At 37.3% G+C, this 16,371-nt stretch overlaps 1 protein-coding gene across 1 annotated transcript in view; it reads left to right on the top strand.

Annotated features, from left to right (window-relative positions):
• The window catches only part of SLC9C1 (solute carrier family 9 member C1), a 113,962-nt gene extending 102,222 nt beyond the window's left edge, over positions 1-11,740 (top strand). Inside the window, exons 22-26 of the mRNA XM_066346913.1 lie at positions 245-418; positions 4,292-4,423; positions 4,561-4,746; positions 10,624-10,750; positions 11,604-11,740. Of these exons, the coding sequence (XP_066203010.1) occupies positions 245-418; positions 4,292-4,423; positions 4,561-4,746; positions 10,624-10,750; positions 11,604-11,740 (756 nt within the window). The remainder of the gene's footprint in view (positions 1-244; positions 419-4,291; positions 4,424-4,560; positions 4,747-10,623; positions 10,751-11,603) is intronic.
• Positions 11,741-16,371: the final 4,631 nt, after the last annotated feature.

Below are 16,371 nucleotides of genomic sequence, written 5' to 3'. Positions count from 1 at the left end.
CATCTTGTGTTTGTCTGAGTTGGACATTTAGTCATTTAAGGCACATATAGGTTGATGGAATAGGAGGAATCAGAAGTCATTATTAACTTAATAAATATGCTTAAAAAGATAATAGGCAGTAAGTATTCTCAAAATAATACATACATATTAAAATTGTTAAAACAGAAAGAAAAGGAAGTTGTAAATTAGAAAGTTTGGGTAAATAACTGACATACATATTTTTCTCTTTTTTGTTCCTAAATAGCTTCAAAAATCAAAACCAGATTTGGTAATTGACCAAATGCTCTGTAAGTCGGAGGAAAAAGATCATCAGATGCCCTTCACAGACTATGTGATCAGTGGAGAAATAATAGGAGAGCTAAACTGTTTGAGTAATGAACCCATGAAATATTCCGCTACCTGCAAAACTGTAGTGGAGGTCAGAAAACATCGTCTTCACCTCTTCCTGTTGTATCTTGTTAAATATCTAGTTTCAAATTTAAGGGTTTTTTTGTACTTAGTACGTATTTACAACCTAGTGGAATTTCCTTTTAAAACTAGAAATGGTGAAGAAACAGAACTGGTTAACAGAAGTATATTTACACAGTATAGTGTCCTGACAAAATGCCTTGCAATGGTTAACCTATATGTTAAAAGAAAGATTTAATCAGAAAAACTGGTCATACAATGTCTTTCATGGGGAAATCAGGCAGGGTGTGTTAACTACCAATACAATATTTTGGAGGGTAGAAAAGGGGAGACGTCAGAGAGCTAGAATCTATTAATAGAAAAGTTGAACAAAGTGGATGTAAGTTTTCTCAGACAAGATTGAAGACAAAATCCTTAAAGCAACAGAGGCTTCCACTGGCCTAATTTGAACTTGAACAGAACAATGACAACAAACAATTAAACCACATACATATATAAAATTCCACAAGTCATAATGTAATGATTTTTAAAATTTTTCTGATAAGGCTGCTGGGATATCAACTTATTACTCTGAAAATGTATATTTTTTATCCTGCCTCTTTCTTCTATGAATTCTCCCAAGGTAACAACAACAACAACAAAAATAATAATGAGGAAAACTTTTCTGCAGGCCCGCCACCCCCTCTGCCTCGGCTGCCTAGGGCGTTCGGGTATTGGCATTGCCGGTGCCAGCCCACTGGGGCTGTCGCTGTGGTTTCCGCCTCTCCTCCACGGGCGGGGCTGTCCAGGAAAACTTGTCTGTATGGAAGAATTCCAGCTATCAAATGTAGCATGAGAGAATTGGAGTGGCAGCATTTTGCTATTCCTAATGAAATAACGGATTTAAGCTACAATACAATCATCAACTGATGTGAAGTATTAATGGAAAATTTATACCGAAAGTACCAGGCTGATACCACCTAAAGACATACACCACCTGGGCTTGCATAAAAGTACTCTATCCTTTGCTTCTGGTTATAATAAAGTTACTGGTAGCATACCAACACACTCACCATAAACAACAAAAAATTTGACAAAATATATGAGGCAAATGTTTTTAGTCATTGGAAAACAGTCGGTGTAAGTCTGGAAACCTTGAGAGAAGAAAACCTCACAAGATAGGCTCTATATCCACCTTGGCCCTGTAATTAAGACACTTTCCAACCACAAGCAACAATAATCCAAGCAGGAAGTAATGATCCCGCTGAGCTGAGAATGGAAAGATCAAAAGTTGTGGCAGCTACTCTGGCAAGAATTTGTGGAGGTGGGCCTGGAAAGACTTGCACTGAGAGAGACTGAGGAGTCTGGGTGATGGTTCAACAAAAGCCGTTGGTTGAAGGGTAGGCTTCACATGCACAGGATGAAACAAAATTATATGTACCAGATAGTTAAGAATGGAACAGAGATATTAGAGGTCAAGCAATGCCAGGGACTAGGGGCATCTAAGGTTCTGTTTTGTCAGTGTAGAACGTTGGGAAAATGTCCCCTAAGGTCTTCTGGTTGGTTGAATAGTTAAAACACAGGGGAAAATAAGCAGGTTTAATTATATATGTGCATACAAGGTTCCATAAGAATATGGGGTCCTAAGGCAAATCAGGCAGTTGAGGTTGTTGTGCCATCTTGATCTAGGGAGAAGGTGGAATAATGATTTGAGCCTTCAAAGAGGAGGAAAGTAATTTGACTGGAGATAACAGAGCAAATGTTTTGGAAACAAATATTTGCTGAGCCATTTTATTTCTTTCCATTTTTTTTTTTGTAAAAATTTTTAAGAAATTTGTTTCCAATTGTTGCTAGTATATGAAAATACAAATAATTTTTGGAATTTGAAGTTGTTTCTTGCTACATTGCTAAATTTGCTATAAATTTTAGTTAGTTTTAGTAGATTCTTTAAGATTGTTAAAATGTCAATATTATGTCATCTACAGAGACAATTTTAGTGTTTTCTTTATCATTTTTATGTTAGTTTGTTTCTTTCCTAGTCCTGATATCTTAGGTAAGTGATAGGAATCAAGGTAAAAGATATGCAAACCCTCTACAATGAAAACTACAAAATATTTTCTAAAGAACTTACAGAAGTTCTAAGTAAATGGAGCAGTAGAACATCTTTATGGATTGGAAGCCATAATTTTATTAACATATCCATTCTTCCCAAATTGATCTATAGATTTAAAACAATCTCAATGAAATCTTATAGAAATGTACAAACTACTTATAAAACTTATTGGAAATGCAAAGGACCTAAAATAGATCAAATTTGTTAATTTGATAAAGAATAGGTAACCTATACTACCTGATTCAAAGGCTTATTATAAGTCTATAATAATCAAGACTCTGGTATTGGCTTAAGGTGAAGACAATATAGATTAATAAAACAGGAGAGAATTTGGAAATAAGTCCACATACACATATTCAATTGATTTTTTTTTTTTACAATAACAGCATTTTAAAAAAGTGATTCTGAGAACTCTGTGGAAACATGATATACTATGCACAGAAATTAATTGGGAATAGCCATGGACCTAAACATAAAAACTAGAACTATTTTTTAAAAATCCATAAGAAAACAGGAGATCTTTTTTTTCCTTTTTTTTAAAAAAAAATTTTATTAATTTTAATGGGGTGACATCAATAAATCAGGATACATATATTCAAAGAAAACATGTCCAGGTTATCTTGTAATTCAATTATGTTGCATACCCATCACCCAAAATCAGATTGTCCTTTGTCACCTTCTATCTAGTTTTCTTTGTGCCCCTCCTCCTCCCTCTTTCTTTCTCCACCCCCCCCCCAACCACCACACTCTTGTCCATGTCTCTTAGTCTCATTTTTATGTCCCACCTATGTATGGAATCATACAGTTCTTGAAATAGGCAGTTTTCTTAGCAGGACACAAAAGCATTAACCACAAAAGGAAACACTGATAAACTAGATGTCACTAAAATTAAATTTTTCTGCTCTTTAAAAAGACAGCATGAAGAATATGAAAAAAGCAAGCCATTGATTCGGCTAAGGGGGGAGGGGTGGACCTTTAAAGAATTCTTACAACTCAGAAATAAGACAAGTTACCAAATTAAAAATTGGACAAATGATTTAAACAGATGCTTCACAAAGGAGTGTACAAATAGCCAATAAACATATGAAGAAAATGTTCAATATCATTAACCCTCAGAGAAATGGAAATTAAAAGTATGATGTGGTTCTTACTACATGCCTACTACACTGGCTAAAAATAAGACTAAATACCAAGTATTGGTGAGGATGTGAAGCTACTGAAATTCTCATGCATGACTGGTAAGAGTGTCAAATGTTACAACCCCTTATAAAAACAGTTTGCCAGTTTCTTATAAAGTTAAACACTCACTATATTACCTAGCATTCCCACTCATAGTTATTTACACAAGAGAAATAAAAACCAATATATACAATGTCTCATCTGAAGATCTTGAAGTAAAATCTTCATAGAATCTTACTCCTAAATAACCGATAGTCTGTTTTTGTTTTTAACATCAAATAATGTATTTATAGAAATATTTACATCTTTAGTTGAAAAAGCTAAACGATTTTTGATTCATTTTTTTTCATTTTTTCAGAATCTGTAAGATTAATAGGGACCCTCTCATTGAATCATGTAGTCTTTTCATATTCAGTGTATAACAAGAACACACAAATATTTACTAAATATAACCATTTTATTAGGCATCCCGGCAATAACATGAAGCTTACATAAGTTATATTCTTAGCTCATATGTTATATATAAATGATGTTATATATAGATGAGTAAAGCTTATTTCCTTAAACCACATGTCCACAGATAAAATATTAAATATATCATACTTTCTCCAGGCATGTTTTATTCCCAAAAATCACTTGTATGATGCTTTTGAAAACTGCTGTCCTCAAATTGAATATAAAATGTGGCTAAGACTTGGACTATCTATTACGGCCCAAAAACTCAAGGAACATTTATCTTATGAGGTAAGAGATATTTATGGAAATGTGTCCTTCTTTCTGAGTAGAATTGCATTAAAGCACTATTAGAAATTAACTATATGGGAATTTATATTAAACTTCATAAACAAGCAGTAAAATATAAAATTTTGTTTTTCTTACAGGATTGGACCTACAAGTTGCAAATAAACCTCTATAATGTTTATGTAAAAGATATACCAAAGAACATCAAAACTGATATCTATGATGAAACTGTAATTTATGTCGTCCTCATACATGGAGCTGTAGAAGATTGTCAGTTACGAAAAACTTATCAGGCACCTTTCGTAATTCCTTTAACATGCCATCAGGTAAAGCCTGACCAGGCAGCGGTGCAGTGGATAAAGCGTTGAACTTGGACGCGGAGGACCCAGATCCGAAACCCTGAGGTTGCCAGCTTGAGCGCGGGTTCATCTGGTTTGAGCAAAGCTCACCAGCTTGAGCCCAAGATTGCTGGCTGGAGCAAGGGATCAGTCAGTCTGCTGTAGCCCCACGGTCAAGGCACATATGAGAAAGCAATCAATGAACAAGTAGGGTGCTGCAACAAAGAATTGATGCTTCTCATCTCTCTCTGTTCCTGTCTGTCTGTCCTTATCTATCCCTCTCTCTGACTCTCTCTGTCTCCGTCAAAAAAAACCAACAAAACAAAACGAAAAAAAAAATATGCCATCAGGTAAAGAAATATTGATGTGTTCATATCAGTATGCCATATGTCCAACAACATATGAACGTTAGAAAATTTGTTGGCTTTCCACCTTGCTGTCCTCTCCTTTTCCCATTCCACTCCATGAACATGCACACGCGCACACACACATGCATCATCCTAAGTTCTTCGATTGCTTTGGCACTGGGTAGCTTAAACACCAAGCTATTCCTGTTCCATGCCAATGAGGCAAGCCTAGCTGTACATCTTGGGTATAATTAATTTTTTTTGCGATTGTAAATAGCAGATGAGGACCTATTAAGTTCATTTACACATTGCAAAAGGCTACACTCTCTAGCCTGTGTCAACTGTACTTGAGAAAGTTTCTGCCAGGCCCATGTTAAACTGAGTACCTGTGGTATTTCCCCAGCTACTTTGAAAATGAAAGTAAAAGTTAAGAATGTCTCATTTAAGCTGTCAGCTTTTCTTCCAATCAAAATGAGAAGCTATGCCATGTGAATAGGAAAGAGAGAAGACTCTGTGTGTGTACACTGAGGTAGAGTAAGAGAGGCACCTGTCAGGAGGAGTCAGTAGACATATAAAATACAGCTACAGAAAGTAAATGAGAAGAGCAACCTAGAGTCATTTAAATTAGTCATGGGTTTTTCCTATTTTAAAATCATTTCTACTTTTTAATTACAGTTGACATACATTATTATATTAGTTTCAGGGTCACACCCTAGTAATTAGACATTACATAATTTACTAAGGGATCATCCTGATAAATCTCACACCAACCTGACACCATACATAGTTATTAGAATAATAGTGACTATATTCCCTATGCTGTACTTTACATCCCCATGATTGTTTTGTAACAACCAATTTGTGCTTCTTAAGCCCTTCACCTTTTTCACTCTTCCCCTCAAGCCCCCTCCCACCTGGCAACTGTCAAAATGTTCTCTGTATCTATGATTCTGTTTCTGTTCTACTTGTTTGTTTGTTTTGTTTTGTTTTATATTAGTGAGAGACAGACAGAAAGGACAGGAGAGAGGAGAGAGGTGAGAAGTATCAACTTATAGTTGCATCACTTTAGTTCATTGATTACTTCTCATATGTGCCTTGACCAAGGCTTAAGCTGAGACAGTGACCCTTTGCACAAGCCAGTGACATTGGGCTAAAGCCAGCGACCATGGGATCATGTCAATGATCTCATACTCAAGCCGGCAACCCTGCACTCAAGCTGGTGAGCCCATGCTAAAGTCAGATGAGCCCACACTTAAGCCAGAGACTTCAGGGTTGCAAACCTGGGACCAAGGTTAATGCTATATCCACTACACCACTACCAGTCAGGCTGTTTTTTAGATTCAATTGTTGATAGACATATATTTATTGCCATTTTATTGTTCATATATTTCTTCTTCGTAAAGAAGACCCTTTAACATTTCATGTAATACTAGTTTGGTGTAATGAACTACTTTAACTTTTCTGCGAAGTTCTTTTATCTATCCTTTGATTCTAAATGATAGCTTTGCTAGGTAGAGTAATTTTGTTTGTCGATCCTTACTTTCTTTTTATCCCTTTGAATATTTCTTGTCAATCCTTCTGGCCTGTAAAGTTCCTGTTGAGAAAACAGCTGATGGTCTTATGGTAGCCCCCTTGTAGATAAGTAACTGCTTTTCTTTTGCTGCTTTTAAGATTCTCTTTTGTCTTTAACCTTTGGATGTTTTAATTATGTTGTGTCTTGATGTGGACCTCTTTGGGATTATCTTGTTTGGGACTCTGTGCTTCCTAAATTTGTATGTCTATCTCCTTCACCAAGTTAAGGAAATTGTCTGTCATTTTTTCAAGTAGCTTTTCAATTTCTTGCTCTCTCTCTCTCTCTCCTTCTAGCACCCTCATCATGCAAGTGTTGGGACACTTGAAGTTGTCCCAGAGGCTAATTACATGATCCTCATTTCTTTAGATTTTTTTTTTCTTTTTGCTGTTGTGATTGGCTGCTTTTTGCATCCTTGTGTTTCAAATCACTGATTTGATTCTCAGCTTCATCTCCTCTATTGTTAATTCCCTATAAATTATTCTTTATTCTCGTTAGTGTAGCCTTCATTTCTGACTGGTTCTTTTTTATGTTGCAGAGGTTCTCAGTAAGTTCACTGATCATCCTATAAATAGTGCTTTGAACTCTGCATCTAGTAGTTTATTTGTCTTTATTTTGTTTAGTTTTTTTTCTGGAGTTTTGTTCTATTCTTTCATTTGGGACATGTTTCTTTGTCTTCTCGTTTTGGCAGTCTTCTTGTGCTTGTTTCTATGTATTAGGTAGAGCTGCTATGTCTCCCAGGCTCAGTAGAGTGGTCTAATATATTAGATGTCCTGTGAGATCCAGTGACACAGCCACCCTGATTGTTCTAGCTGGGCACTAAAGATGTGCCCCACTGTGTTTGCTATGTACAACCTCCTGCTGTAGCTGAGCCTTGATGACTGTTGACATGTCAATGGGATGGATATATTACCAGGTTGATCAGCAGCAAGGACTGACTATGGCTACTGACCACTGACATCCAACTATGTGAAGAATCAGCTGTGATTCTTCATCCCACAGAGCATGACTTACTTTAGGGGGGCTCTGGTGCTCACTCAGTCAGCCCCTTGAGTGTTTTGCTTTTGGAAGTGGTTGGGTGATGATACTTCAACATGGCAGGAGCTGTACACTGGGTGCACTGGCACTGGGGCCTCCCAGGAAGTACAGGCCAAGGTCAGCTGCTGCCTGTGTTCTGCCCAGGGCTATCTGGCATGAGATAGAAAGGAATTTGCAGATAGCTGCTACTTGTGCTGGGCTTAAAGGTGCCCAGGTGAGGCCAAGCTGTGAACTAAAGCAGACTTCCGCTACTGCTGGAGCTGGGGTCACTTATCAAGAGGTACAGGCATGCTGAGGCCAGATGCTGCTTGTTTGTGAGATTTTAGGAAAATCTGAGGCATTAAGTCAAGACAGGCCATTGACCTGGAAAAGCCACTATAAACAGTTTGGGTGGGCCGGAAAATTAGATGGGGCAAGGTCTCAGGGAAATACCATGGGTTGGGGGAGCATACAGTAGGATTTAAATTGATGGAGTCTCAGATATGGCTCCCACCTGCCAGCTCTGTGGGTGGCAGACTCAGCAAAGGAACAATGACCTCTGCCAACACTTCTGTTTGAGAGAAAGCAATAGTCCCAGTTCTTGCTCTGAAGTCAGACAAGTCAGTTCCTCCTCATATTTCTCTGGTGCTTTCTGAGATGCTACCCCAGTGCTGGAACTCAGAAGAAGTGAAACCAAATGAGTCCATACACAGGCCCTTTAAGAACTGCCTGGGACTCCAAAAGCCCTCTGTCTCCCTCAGCAACAATCTCTGCTGGTTTTTACTGCCAGATGCTGTGGGAACTTCTCTTTCTGGCACTGGAACCCTGGGATAGAGGGCCTAGTGTGGGCCTGGGACCCCTCGATCCTCAGTGGGGGAGTACCTCTGCAGCTGTGATATCCTTTCCAATTTTTATCCACCATACATGGTTGTGAGACCAACCTGTTCCATGTCTCTGCCCCTCCTACCAGTCTCAGCATGACTTCTTTAATTCCCTAGTTGCAGAGCTTCTATTCGGCCAGATTTCATGCGGTTCTGAATGACAGCTGTTCAGCTCTAAATTTGATGTGATTGTGGGAGGAGACAAGTACTGCACTTACCTACACTGCCATCCTGCTAGAAGTCCCCCAGGCATATGTTTCTAAAGCAACTAATAATCAATGTTGCCCAATGCTAAAGCAATCAAGACAAATGAGACTTGAAATTTGCCCTCAAGAGAGCTCTCAACCAAGTGGAAAGAAACATATATAAATATATTAAATAAAACATTTACAGTTATAATAGAAGTATTTACAGGGCATTATTTGAGACACAAGAAAAACATTAGTGGGGATAAGAGAAATTTTGAAGTGAAAATTGGTCACAAGAAAATTTTCTAAGTGTAACATCACAGTGTGATGCCCAGTGAAAGGAAGCAAACATTATTTTTAATTATGGTGCTCCTGCCTGTGGCGCAGTGGATAGAGTGTCAGACTGGGATGCAGAGAACCCAGGTTCGAGACCCTGAGGTCGCCAGCTTGAATGCGGGCTCATCTGGTTTGAGCAAAGCTCACCAGCTTGGATCCAAGGTCGCTGGCTTGAGCAAGGGGTTACTTGGTCTGCTGTAGCCCCATGGTCAAGGCACATATGAGAAAGCAATCAATGAACAAAGTGTCATAACAAAAAACTAATGATTGATGTTTCTCATCTCTCTCCGTTCCTATCTGTCTGTCCCTATCTATCCCTCTCTCTGACTCTCACCCTGTCTCTGTAGTAAAAAAAATAAATTATGGTGCTCCTGACCTCTGTGTGTTTGTTTTTGAGAGAGAGAAAGTGAGAGGTGAGAAAGAGAGACAGGAAGAGAGAGAGAGACAAAGGGAGAGGGAGAAGCATCAATTTGTTGCTCCACTTACTTGAGCATTGATTGCTTCTCATATGTACCTTGATCAAGGATAGTGTCAGTGACCTAAGTCTCAATTTGAGCCAACAACTCCTTGCTCAAGTTAGTGACCTTGGACTCAAACTGGCAACCTTGGGCTCAAATTGATAACCTTGGGATTGTATTGATAATACTGCACTCAAGCCAGTGATCCCATGTTCAAGCTGGCAACCCCACACTCAAGCCAGGAACCTCAAGTTTTGAAATGGTGACTTCAGAGTTCCAGGTCTATGTTCTGTCCATGGCACCACCACTGGTCAGGCCCAACTTCTATTCTTGGAATATGTAATAACAGAACTTTGGTGTAGGTGCTCGCTGGGAATTTAGATGACCTACCAAGAGAATCTCAAGGCAGTATAAAACCCACCCAACTCTGTCCATTCCCCTAGGCATAAAACCCTTCTCATGTGGATTTTGGGCCCAGAGTGATTCAAAGGATACTGTTGAAAACAACCACAACACAAAGTTAAAGACTATCTTGAATTCCTATAATTTTTCAATTACAATTGACATTCAGTATTCTTTTATGTTAGTTTCAGGTGTATAGCATGGTATTTAAATAATTGTATACTTTACAAAGTGATTCCCTCAATAATACCTACCTGATACCATACATAGTTATTACAATTATTGTTGACTATATTTTCTATGCTGAACTTTACATCACCAAAATGCCATTGTTTCTTAAATTAACTTTCTGCCACACACACACACACACACACACACACACAAACTCTCTCGGTGATAATTTAAATGATCATTGATAATTAACTGTTGGTCGTTTTTCTCACTTGTAAAAGAAATGAGTAAAATATTTAAAAATAAATGAAAATGTATGGAATATCAACTTTCATAAAACCAACATGTCCAGATATTTTAAAATATTTTCTAATATCTAAGGATGTTTTCAATTTTCTGGTACAGATATTTAGAGAGGGCCTGGGGTAGTAGCTTAGCAGAGTAACATTTAATTGTATATTTACTCAGAATTTAACATATTTTCTCAACTTTCAGATGCAAGGCACTGAAGATTTTACCAAATTAATGATTGTTCAGACTTCACTTGATGAGGAAAAATTCAGATGGGAGACTAGAAAGGATGAATCTTCACATAAACCATCTGGTTCAGAAGCATCAGTCTGTGAGTTGGATTTCTTTGAACAATTGAGAACTTACTTTCTATTTATAAAATAGCCATATATAGATTTTAAAATTGTATGCACCCTGCCGAGAGTATTGAGGAAACCTTTTAACTGCTATATTTTATGTTTAATGTATGCATTCTGACTGAGACTATCAAAGTGAGAGTTAGAAATGATTTTATATTTAATTTATAAAAATAAACATGTATAATTATCAAACTAATTTGAAAAAATGATTAATGAGGGTATTTGTAGCTCTTCCCCAAAATATTTTATATAGCAGTAATAATGAAAATCGTGTCGTGTTGTCTGAACAACAGAGATATAAGTCATGAGAGTTGAATAGATACCTATTTATAATTTGTATAATTATATAATAATTTGTATGACTATCATATAAATTTTTCATGATAAAAATAAAATCATAACAGAAATTATTATTTAATAATTAAATTAAGTCATTGATTAAAACTTGGAAAATAATCCTTGGCCAGATAGTTCTGTTGGTTAGAGTGTCATTCTGATGCACAAAGGTTACTGGTTTGATCCCTGGTCAGGGAACATACATTTATTCTGAAAGAAATGAAGCAAAACAAGTAAAAATGATAATTGAACATTATTTACAAAACAAAAATTAGAAGTAACTAAAATGTCTAATGGTAAATTAGCACATCAATCAACAATATTTTTTTACATAGTAACTTGGAAAAGACCAATGACATATGTCAAGTAAAAATAGCAATGATATGTATAATATTGTGTTGCTATCTTTAAATAAATTTATATTTATTATGTTACAATTATATAACTGAATCCATGTGGGATAAGTTCCCTGTTGACCTTTGGATTAAGATAAACAGTACCTGATGTTGGAACTTTTACCACCTGCTCATTTGTCAGCCATCTCCCCTCCTCATTCTAAAGCTGAGCCACACCAAAGTGATAATGGTTCACCTAATAAGGAAGAGCTGGTGGTCTCTCATACCTGAAGCATTGCACAGTCCTTCTGTTCCTTCTACCAGAAGTCTCTAAATACCCCCCTTTTCACATCTCCCCATTCTCTGGGGTTAACTTCTTCTTATCCTTTATTTATTTATTTATTTATTTATTCACTTTTTAATATTTATTTTATTGATTTTAGAAAGAGAGGTAGGAAGAGAGAGAGAGAGAGAGAGAGAGAGAGAGAGAGAGAGAGAGAGAAAGAGAGGAGCATCAATCTGTTCCTGTATGTGCCTGGACCAGGGATTGAACCAGCAACCTCTGTGCTTCAGGACAATGCTCTCATCAACTGAGCTATCTGGCCAGGGCCTCTTCTTATCCTTTAGATTTCAGCTTTTTCAAGGAGCTATTACTGGTACATCCCAAATTCACAAAACTGCATTTTCCTGTGTGCTCCCATATCCTGTTATGCATACAGTCCTATTTTTTATAAATAAGTTTTTATTAATGTTAATGGGGTGACATCAATAAATCAGGGTACATATATTCAAAGAAAACATGTCCAGGTTATCTTACAATACAAATATGTTGCATACCCATCACCCAAAGTCAGATTGTCCTCCGTCACCTTCTGTCTAGTTTTCTTTGAGCCCCTCCCCTCCCCCTTCCTCTCTGCCTCCTTCCTCCTCCCCCCCTCGTTAACTAACACACTCTTGTCTATGTCTCTTAGTCTTGTTTTTATGTCCCACCAATGTATAGAATCATGTAGTTCTTGTTTTTTTCTGATTTACTTACTTCATTCCATATAATGTTATCAAGATCCCACCATTTTGTTGTAAATGATCCAATGTCATCATTTCTTATGGCTGAGTAGTATTCCATAGTGTATATGTGCCACATCTTCTTTATCCAGTCTTCTATTGAAGGGCTTTTTGGTTGTTTCCGTGTCTTGGCCACCGTGAACAATACTGCAATGAACATGGGGCTACGTGTGTCTTTACGTATCAATGTTTCTGAGTTTTGGGGGTATATACTCAGTAGAGGGATTGCTGGGTCATAAGGTAGTTCTATTTTCAGATTTTTGAGGAACCACCATACTTTCTTCCATAATGGTTGTACTACTTTACATTCCCACCAACAGTGAATGAGGGTTCCTTTTTCTCCACAGCCTCTCCAACACTTGCTATTACCTGTCTTGTTGATAATAGCTAATCTAACAGGTGTGAGGTGGTATCTTATTGTAGTTTTGATTTGCATTTCTCTAATAACTAATGAAGATGAGCATCTTTTCATATATCTGTTGGCCATTTGTATTTATTCCTGGGAGAAGTGTTTATTCATGTCCTCTTCCCATTTTTTTATTGGATTGTTTGTTTGTTTGTTGTTGAGTTTTATGAGTTCTTTGTGTATTTTGGATATTAGACCCTTATCTGAGCTGTTGTTTGAAAATATCATTTCCCATTTAGTTGGCTGTCTGTTTATTTTGTTGTCAGTTTCTCTTGCTGAGCAAAAACTTGATGTAGTCCCATTCATTTATCTTTGCCTTCACTTCTCTTGCCTTTGGAGTCAAATTCATAAAATGTTCTTTAAAACCCAGGTCCATGAGTTTAGTACCCATGTCTTCTTCTATGTACTTTATTGTTTCAGGTCTTATATTTAGGTCTTTTATCCATTTTGAATTAATTTTAGTACAAGGGGACAAGCTGTAGTCGAGTTTCATTCTTTTGCATGTGGCTTTCCAGTTTTCCCAGCACCATTTGTTGAAGAGGCTTTCTTTTCTCCACTGTGTGTTGTTGGTCCCTTTATCGAAAATTATTTGACCATATATATGTGGTTTTATTTCTGGACTTTCTATTCTGTTCCATTGGTTGGAGTGTCTATTTTTCTGCCAATACCATGCTGTTTGATTGTCGTGGCCCTATAATATAGTTTGAAGTCAGGTATTGTAATGCCCCCAGCTTCATTCTTTTTCCTTAGGTTTGCTTTGGCTATACAGGGTTTGTTTTTTGGGTTTTTTTTTTTTTTTTTGTATTTTTCTGAAGCTGGAAACGGGGAGAGACAGTCAGACAGACTCCCACATGCGCCCGACCGGGATCCATCCGGCACACCCACCAGGGGCGATGCTCTGCCCACCAGGGGCGATGCTCTGCCCCTCCGGGGGCGTCGCTCTGCCGCGACCAGAGCCACTTTAGCGCCTGGGGCAGAGGCCAAGGAGCCATCCCCAGCACCTGGGCCATCTTTGCTCCAATGGAGCCTTGGCTGCGGGAGGGGAAGAGAGAGACAGAGAGGAAGGAGGGGGGGTGGAGAAGCAAATGGGCGCTTCTCCTATGTGTCCTGGCCGGGAATCGAACCCGGGTCCCCCGTACACCAGGCCGACGCTCTACCGCTGAGCCAACCGGCCAGGACCGGCTATTCAGGGTTTTTTATAGTTCCGTATAAATCTGATGAATTTTTGTTTCATTTCTTTAAAAAATGTCATTGGAGTTTTGATGGGAATTGCATTAAATTTATAAATTGCTTTGGGTAATATGGCCATTTTGATTATATTTATTCTTCCTATCCAAGAACAAGGAATATTTTTCTTTTTCTTTTTTTTTTATTATTTATTTATTTGTTTATTTTAAATAAAATTTTATTAATGTTAATGGGATGACATTAATAATTCAGGGTACATATATTCAAAGAAAACATGTCTAGGTTATTTTGTCATTAAATTATGTTGCATACCCCTCACCCAGAGTCAGATTGTCCTCCGTCACCCTCTGTCTAGTTTTCTCTGTGCCCCTCCCCCTCCCCCTAACTCTCTCCCTCCCTCCCTCCTGTGTCCTCCCTCCCCCCACCCCTGGTAACCACCACTCTCTTGTCCATGTCTCTTAGTCTTTTTTTTATGTTCCATCAATGTATGGAATCTTGTAGTTCTTGTTTTATTCTGATTTACTTATTTCACTCCATATAATGTTATCAAGATCCCACCATTTTGCTGTAAATGTTCTGATGTCATCATTTCTTATGGCTGAGTAGTATTCCATAGTGTATATGTGCCACATCTTCTTTATCCAGTCTTCTATTGAAGGGCTTTTTGGTTGTTTCCATGTCTTGGCCACTGTGAACAGTGCTGCAATGAACATGGGGCTACATGTGTCTTTACGTATCAATGATTCTGAGGTTTTGGGGTATATACCCAGTAGAAGGATTGCTGGGTCATAAGGTAGTTCTATTTGCAGTTTTTTGAGGAACCACCATACTTTTCTCCATAATGGTTGTACTACTTTACATTCCCACCAACAGTGTATGAGGGTTCCTTTTTCTCCACAGCCTCTCCAACATTTGCTATTGCCCGTCTTAAAGTACAAGGAATATTTTTCCATCTCATTGTATTTATATCTTTTTTGATTTCCCTTAACAATGCTTTGTAGTTTTCATTATATAGGTCCTTTACATTCTTTGTTATGTTTATTCCTAGGTATTTTATTTTTTTTGTTGCAATCATGAAGGGGATTATTTTTTTGAGTTCATTTTCTAATATTTCATTTCTGGCATATAGAAAGGCTATGGACTTTTGTATATTAATTTTTTATCCTGTGACCTTACTGTATTGGTTTATTGTTTCTAGTAATCTTTTTGTGGAGTCTTTGGGGTTTTTGATGTATAGGATCATATCATCTGCAAAAAGTGATACCTTTACTTCTTCTTTCCTGATATGGATGCCTTTTATTTCTTTGTCTTGTCTGATTGCTTTGGTCAGAACTTCTAGCACTGCATTAAATAAGAGTGGAGAGAGTGGACAACCCTGTCTTGTTCCTGATTTAAGGGGGAAAGTCCTCAGTTTTATGACATTTAATATGATGTTGGCTGATGGTTTATCATATATGGCCTTTATCATGTTGAGATATTTTCCTTCTATACCCATTTTGTTGAGTGTCTTAAACAGAGTTGTGTTGTACTTTATCAAATGTCTTTTCTGCATCTACTGATAAGATCATGTGGTTTTTCTTCTTTGTTTTGTTGATATGGTGTATTACGTTAACTGTTTTACGTATGTTGAAACATCCTTGAGATTCTGGGATGAAACCCACTTGATCATAATGTATTATTTTTTTAATATGTTGTTGTATTCGATTTGCTAGTATTTTGTTTAGTATTTTAGCACCTGTATTCATTAGAGATATTGGTCTGTAGTTTTCTTTTTTTGTGCCATCCTTGCCAGGTTTCGGTATGAGGGTTATGTTGGCCTCATACAATGTGTTTGGAAGTATTGTTTCTTCTTCAATTTTTTGGAAGACTTTGAGTAGAATAGGAACTAAGTCTTCTTTGAATGTTTGATAGAATTCACTAGTTTAACCGTCTGGGCCTGGACTTTTATTTTTGGGGATGTTTTTAATAGTTTTTTCTATTTCCTCCCTGCTAATTGGTCTCTTTAGGCTTTCTGCTTCTTCATGACTCAGTCTAGGAAGGTTGTATTGTTCTAGGAATTTATCCATTTCTTCTAGATTGTTGAATTTGGTGGCATATAGTTTTTTGTAGTATTCTACAATAATTCTTTGTATATCTATGATGTCCGTGGTGATTTCTTCTCTTTCATTTTGGATTTTGTTTATATGAGTTCTTTCTCTTTTTTCCTTGGTGAGTCTTGCCAAGGGTTTGTCAATTTTGTTGATCTTTTCAAAGAACCAGCTCCTTG

Source organism: Saccopteryx leptura, chromosome 8 (assembly GCF_036850995.1).
Source record: "Saccopteryx leptura isolate mSacLep1 chromosome 8, mSacLep1_pri_phased_curated, whole genome shotgun sequence".
Lineage (NCBI taxonomy): Eukaryota > Metazoa > Chordata > Mammalia > Chiroptera > Emballonuridae > Saccopteryx > Saccopteryx leptura.
Note: the sequence above shows the minus strand (reverse complement) of the source record. Positions and strands in the feature narration are given on the sequence as shown.